This window comes from Austrofundulus limnaeus, unplaced genomic scaffold (genome assembly GCF_001266775.1).
Source record: "Austrofundulus limnaeus strain Quisiro unplaced genomic scaffold, Austrofundulus_limnaeus-1.0 Scaffold11, whole genome shotgun sequence".
NCBI lineage: Eukaryota > Metazoa > Chordata > Actinopteri > Cyprinodontiformes > Rivulidae > Austrofundulus > Austrofundulus limnaeus.
Window position 1 is genome coordinate 2,529,054 of NW_013952413.1, and position 7,468 is coordinate 2,536,521.

The 7,468-nt window shown below is 39.5% G+C and overlaps 1 protein-coding gene across 1 annotated transcript in view; it reads right to left on the reverse strand.

Annotated features, from left to right (window-relative positions):
• Window positions 1–2,539: 2,539 nt before the first annotated feature.
• Window positions 2,540–7,468, reverse strand: part of fstl5 (follistatin-like 5) — a 234,636-nt gene continuing 229,707 nt past the window's right edge. Inside the window, exon 16 of the mRNA XM_014002001.1 lies at window positions 2,540–4,743. Within this exon, the coding sequence (XP_013857455.1) occupies window positions 4,041–4,743 (703 nt within the window). The 3' untranslated portion in view covers window positions 2,540–4,040. The remainder of the gene's footprint in view (window positions 4,744–7,468) is intronic.

Here is a 7,468-nt window from a genome sequence, read left to right on the forward strand (position 1 = left end):
TAAATAAATAAATAAAAAATAAAATACTAAAGCTACAGTCTTCAAACGTATCTGACAGTTTCCAGAGTTTTCATGTTTAAAACTACAAATCCACAGGGGAGATTTAACCAACCTTTATAAAAACATTAATTTAAACTAGATCCGACGGTGGAGGATTCATGTTTGTTGTTCAGATGATCCTGAGTGCTGAATAAAAAGGAACTGGACTTCTATGCTTGCAGCTTTCATCTTGTTCAAAACATTTCATGTTTGTCGGCCTTTTTTGGGACATTTTTGTTCATGCTTGTCGAAGATCACCTGAGCCAAACGTTGGGTTATTTTCAGCTGTGAGTTGGTAGAAGTTTTACACGTTTCAAGGTGTAAAATGGCTGCAAACCCACCTGCAGAGGAAAGTCGAGGCTGCGTTGTGGGTGTCGAATCCAACCATCTGTTTCCTCTGGCCAGGATGTCAACATTTTCATTACTGTCCTCAAAGTGTCTCTTAGCCTGCGTAAATGGGTGGACAGCTGGATGTTGGCAAGAGGAGCAACTAATTGTGTTACCTGATCACCTTTCCAGGGTTGAAGCTGAGCCGTTTCAGCTGAGATCCAACCTGTTTGCTGATTGTAACGTTGAGTTATTCTTAAGATGATTCAACACTTTTTCTGCAAAAATGTATTTTAGTTGATGGAACAAGAAAATAATCTAACATAGCAATGTTAATTGTGCATTTATTGTAGAGGTAACGACTTCTGTATCCCCTTGTCTTTATAATAAAAATGTAAGTTATTTTATTTGCACTAAACCAAAGTGGCAGAATAATTGTTTTATCCAATTCTGTTACTATTTTTTCCGCTAAATATCACATTAGGTTTTAGATTTTGATGTTGTTTGGGGCATTAACTGACCAGTGGAGGGTAGGCAACAATTTGCAACTGAGAACTGTGAGAAAAATGTGTAAATGTGACCAGTGAGTGGCCAACATTTAAAAATCAAAGCCCATTTTTTTGTGCTCGGCTTGCAAAACTAATTCTGCTTGTCCAGACTTTTTTTGTTTTGTTTTCTGCCTCCTCCACGCACACAGCATCATTAATAATAGACTGGAATATTACACTTTAGAATCAAGGATCAGAGAGTCTGGAGCAGTTGTCAGTGTGGCGTTTAGATCTGAACGTTTTGGGCAGGAGTCTTGGAGTTTTCAGTCAGAGGAGAGCTCTGGAGCGCTAGCTTTGGCAGAAGCTAAACAAAGGGTTCTAGTTGTCCATGATGACTTTTGTTTTGAGTTAGTTTGTAGCTCGAATCTGTTGAAAATGTTTAAAATGAAGAACTTTTGTAAAAGCTGTTTGTTAGCTAGTTGTCAACAGTCGATAATGGCGTCACCTCTGACTTTGCTTTATTTTTTTCTCTAGATTTCAAGCCCAGCTGACTCAGAACAATCAACATTTTGAGACTATAAATGATGCTAAAAAATAAAGTTCTGTCAATCAGCTCATTYAAGTCTACAGGCAGACATTTGCATATTAGGAGGCTAATTGTTTTGGAACAAAAAAATAAAATGGTTGCATAAATATTACCCATAAATATTTTAACATAATCACTTCTGTAAGATTTCAAACTATTTGAATGTTTAATTTTTATTTTGACTCATATTTTAGTTAACCTGTAACCTGATATTTACAGACAACCTGTAATAAAACCTTTCCTGAGACTTAAAGTAGACACATCATGCTTCCATTTCACATCTTTCAGTTGGGGTCTTTATAAAGTGGAACTACAATGCTTTGGTCTGAATTCCTTCTTATTCTAACTTTACCAGCTGGTTTTGTTACTGTTCCTTCGAGATGATTCAAGCCCCGCCCCCTCCTGCTTCCAGACCGGTCCACTCCGGTTTGAGAGAGAGGGTTACATTTTGTAGCTTGCAGAAACATTTTATTTACAATTTAATTAAAAGATGAACAGAAGACTTGCCCATTGCAGATAATTTGATGCAATAGTTAGAGAACATAATAGAAAATACATAAAACTAAACAGGCCGAAAAATATGACCCAAACAGAATATAAAGATATCTCTGCAACACCAGGAGAGACTAACTTAAACTTTTCTGCCTCATAGAGACTCCAAGTCCACAACAAAATGTATTTAACAGTTAAAAAGGTGGATTTTGCAGGATATTTCCCCTTTGACATTTAAACATCAAGTTAAGTCATTTTTCATTTTGACTTCAGTTCAGGTGCAGGAAGTCAGCAGGTGAATATATTGAAGTTATTTGCTAAAAACTCAGAAGTTCCCTGATCGCAGTGCAGACAGGCGTCAGTTCAATCTGTCTGTTGGGTCAAAGATTTTTACAGCTTTATGTTCCATTCTCTGCTATTTCCAGCCACATTAGTAGAAACACTTTAATTTTTTCCTTTCTGCAGAATAAAAGCACCCAAAGGCACGCCAGAGACCTGACCTTCTTTTTGTTGTATTTAATAATTAGTAACTTTGGCTGCTAAATGAAGCGCTTTACTTCCTAATTATGCTTCAACAACAATGGGTCATTAATAAAACAAAACACTCTTTTTCTTTTCAGTTTTTTTATTGTTGAGTAAAATGACAAGCGCAATGTCTCTATATAAATAACAATCACGTAAAGTAACATACAGGAAATGGATATATGAAGCTGAAAGCTGTGATCACAATGTGCTCAGGTACAGGATGAAGCTAAATGACCGTTGTGTGTTTTTTCTTTCTTAAAAAGGAGTGCGTGGTCAGAAAATGAACGGCGTGTGCACGTTGACGAGAAACGAACGAACCCACTTTCAGCAGCTATGTACAGGTCAGATTTCATCATCAGCAGTACCGTCGYGTTTAAAGGTGGAAAACAACAAATGACGTTAGAAAGTTGCGACAGGAAAGACGGAATAACTTGAAACTAAACTGGAGATCCAGCTGCCTGTCGTGATCTGGAGTCGGTGGGTAAAAATGCATAGAAATGAGACCAACAGGAAACAGTTTCCATGTCTTTCGAGCTACAAATCTACCGTAGAAGCATTTAGAAAGAGCTGCTTCTCGCATTCAAGCTCAGCAACTTTCTGCACAGAACAACAACTACACAACCCCAYCGCCAAGTGTGCGAGCCCCTCATTACTTCACATTTAAAACGCCCACTTGAAGCGCGTTTACAAAACTGAGCGACAGGAGTCGTCGTTTGGTCCAGGGATTTGTTTTTTAAAGTTTTACCAGATTTCCTTCAGATCCATTGACAAGAAATGTTTTGGAACACTTTTAATTTAGTAAATAAAGCCGGCACAACATAACTATCATCACAAACTGGCTTTTCTGCTAAAGAAAAACAAAACAAAACAAAAAATCTACATTTAAAACCTTCCAGAGCTGGTTATAATTTTGGATCAAAGGTGACGGGAGCGCACAACCATAATGAAGCACTCAGTCTCCACTTCAAACAGGATGAGATCACAGCACGGGCTCGTTTTAATTAGACCGAGTCGGCTGCGACGGACGGACAGAAGAGAGCAGCACATTCGTGAGGAACTATGCTCACCATGAATGGAGGGGGTCAAAGAAAGAGGTGCGCCGGGAATAATTATGCTTATTCTTCAGATAGAGGGGTTTTCCTTGAAGGCACGGGGGGAAACAAAYAGTTGGGGATGGGTGAACTTTGATCGCGAGACTCAGTCCGGCCATATACTTATATACAGTGCACTACGTAGATAGGTTTTTGTCGATTTGCTGCAGTTTTAAGTCAGATCTAGTGTTCCCACACAATGCATACATTTACAAATTCAAACCAATTTCCTGAAAAACTGCTACTMCCAAGCAAGTCAGGGAAACAACCTGGTAAGACTATTTCAGAAATGGTGTTTTTAAGTTATGCCCTCACATTTTAAAGTTTAAATCAAGGACATTTATCATTCAGCGAACTAACAAATCAATTTGGTTTCTTGTCTGTGGTTTTTGCTATCTTGCTCTCACAAAATTAAACAACCTGCAACAGAATTTAGTGCAACAGTACCTTTTTTGAAGGAAAACAAAGCTCATTGGGTCTTGATCTCCTGACCTAAGAATCCCCAACCCAAACCACCACATTGCCTTTGAGGACGTCTGTGATCTCACAGTTGAGCTTGTTGAGCCGTCCGTCCAGGATGAAGAGGGACTCCCTGGACGGCGTCGTGAGGTACTGTCCAAAAAGTCCGCTGCTCGCCACAACCCTGTTCCTGCTGCTCCATGGCCAGTCGAACGGCTTGATGGCTTCTTTRAAGCTCTTGATCATCTTGACTTTGCCGGTGCTGAGCTCCACAAACAGCGCGTCCGTTTGACGYCCCGAGCTGCCGAACACGTTGTACTGGTGGATCTCCGTGAAGGAGCGCTGGAAAGCCAGGTCGGACAGGTGCAGGTTGGTGTGGATGTCGAAGGGCTCCTGGACTTTGCCCCGGTCAGAGATGGTCTGGATCCTCATCAGGCCATCGTCGTCGTCCACCGTGACCAGATAGRGGCCGTCTGGAGACACGTAGGGCGTGCCGGTGACGTCGCCGTTCTCCCCTATCACGCTGTCCGTAACATCGTCTAAGATGAGCTGGGGCTGCGAGGCGCCGGTGGAGTCCGGCTTGCAGTCGATGAAGTAGTAGCCACCGAGATGAGTGTACGCTACAGACTTAGGAATGCAGTTAAATTCCCATAAACTGATGTTTTTGACGTAAGACATGGTCTCCAGGTTGATCTTGTAGAGGACAGGTTCATTTCGATGAAGGATGAGACCAAATCTGTAAAGAATTTTGAAGAGAAAAACACAGATTCAGAATCAGATTTTACACACAAGGAATTTGACGTAGAACATACAACGTACATGAGGAATAAAAGACAAAAGTACAAGATTTAAAAAGAAGAAAGTATAAGATATAAACTACTAAATGTCTAGATAAAATACACTGCCTGGCCAAAAGTTTCAACCTGGATTTAACTAAGCAAAAAGGTACAAGCCTCCTATTGGATAATTACTGTGTGGGCAATTATCTTTCAGTCGGTGAGTTTACTACTTTATTTTACTACTTCTGTGATTTTACTACTATTTCTACTTCCTGTTTTCTTCTTCGTCGTCGTCTTTTTCGCCAGTAGAAACAGCCGGTTGTTGATCACGTGACTCCCGTGATGCGAAAAAAGTGTTTCCATTGCAGTTTTGCGAAAAACACCAATTTCGACACAGCCGAAAAACCACCTCATCCTAGCGCAAAAACATTTTGTCAAAAAACATAATATTTTTCGAAATTGACGTGTTTCCATTGAGCAAATTTATTTTCGAAATTCTAATTTGCGCATTTTCATGGTCAATGGAAACACAGCTAATGAGTGCTGAAGGCTTTGTGCGACAAATTTAATTTAGTTTGGAAGCCTTGTCAACACGGACTGGCTTCATTCACTTCCTGCTGCCATTGCTAAACTACAGGCAGACGAATACAGCAGAGAAAATCAACGTTGTCGTTCAGAACTCCTGTTCTTGAAAATGTTCTTGAAGATGTGCTTTTGATTCAATAATTGACACAACTTGGCAATAAACCTGATTGAAATGTGAGTGAGGTTTAACACTAACACACTGTATATGTGATTTGTTTTTTCATTACATGTTCTCTGAAGATGACAATTAGAATGTGTGTGAGYACTTTGCTACTTATGAAACTACCAAACATTTAGGGCACAAATAGAGAAAGCCTCATTCGACTCTGAAGAATTGTTATGGACTACAAATGGTGTTGCTGTTCGATTTGTTCAAATAGTTAACAGTTGAACTTTTGTCCTTTATGCTTTCCTCCAACAGAAGTATTGCAGTGGTACACGTGGCCAAGGATCAGTGAAAAATGTCACTTATTACAAAGTGAATCACTTAATGGGACATTACACTGCAACAGAGGAAATGGGGTAATATGCAAAATGCTGACAGACTCCAATTAAATGAGAATCCCAGCTGATGGATGCTGACAGCCACTTCAATCTTGTTGTCATTCATCATCTTTTATGCCATTTGAACAACCAGCTGTCTGTCTGAAAGCTACTGTGTCCATTACCATTGTGATGGGATCCATTGATCCAGAAACTGTCCCAGCTGCTAAAACACTYGACGACGTCGAGTCACAAGGGGTTCATAAAGTCAATGTTTGCTCAACATTTGAATATTAATTTCTGAACAGATTTTAGTATTTGCAAGAAGCTGATCAGCTGCTACTTTAAACCAGGTTCAAAACTAAATTAGTTGGCCTCGACACATTTCCTGACCTCGCCATCTGTCGAGGATCGGAGGGATTTCTAAGAAATGTTAAATCTAACGTAATGAGTTGTTTTATTGCTTCTTCACARAAACCTGGACTGTTTGTTCACACTGTTCCAATCCTCTGCTCTATGTTTGGTTGACTGAGCTGATGATATACTGGACCTGATTGCAAACKGTTTGACCAATCAATGGCTAATGCTTGTGCTGTCCTGGTAACATGCCAGGAAGCAAAAAAAAAAAAAGAAGTCGATGCTATATTTAACCTGCAACTGAAACARGAGCCTCCAAAACAACATTTCCGCACACGAACGATAAATTAAAGATTTCATTGTCTCGACTTTAATGGGAAATGATTTTAGTCTTTGTTTCTGTCTCTAAAACACATTTATCTCAGTTCTGCATGTTTTATTTACAAACAGCAAATTCCGAACACTTCACTCCTCGAGCGATGTTTGCTCTGCAGCTCAGTTATAAATCCTGAGAGCACAGCAACAATACATACTGCTCAGTGAAATATATCTGTAACAACTTTTCTACAACACAAACGTCAAACCAACACTTTGGAGGACTTGTTTTGCCAAAAAGCATTATGTGCAATGATTTGTGAAAATAAAAAAAAGTGTGGGCAGCTGGGGCTACAGGATACTGTTGATGCAGGCATGAATAAAAAAAAGAGCAACAGCATCTCCTTTTTGCTGACTTGTAGAGCACCTTGACTACAATTCAACGCTTTTAATGAATGGCAGTCCCTGTTCACTTTACAGTTTCTGRTGAGGGGATTCCCAGTCATTAAATGATTCCTGGAAGTAAAAGAATATATTTTGGCTGTTTACACACTGRTCGTGTTGCTAAATCCACTAATCGTTCCTGTAAACAAATAAATGTTAGCATGGGAACAACAAACTCCGAGCAACAAGGTAGAAATTCACTRAAGGTTACTTAGTCAAGAGTCTGCTCTGTTGGTGGAAATATAATGACAGAACTGTGAAGTACCTGCTTTAGAAGCAGAGTAATTGAAGCATAATCTTTTGTAATAAATGCATTCTGACACTAAGTATATACTGCTTTTTAAAGATGCCAGATGAAAAGATTTCAAAATTCCTAGTGTTGTGTTATTTCAAAAGTAAAAGCTTAAKTAGATGCTGCATAGCTGTAGGACCCCTGCAAATCAACAATGCATCAGAGCTCAGAAATCATCAAAACAGATTTATTGTTTTGGCTGGGGG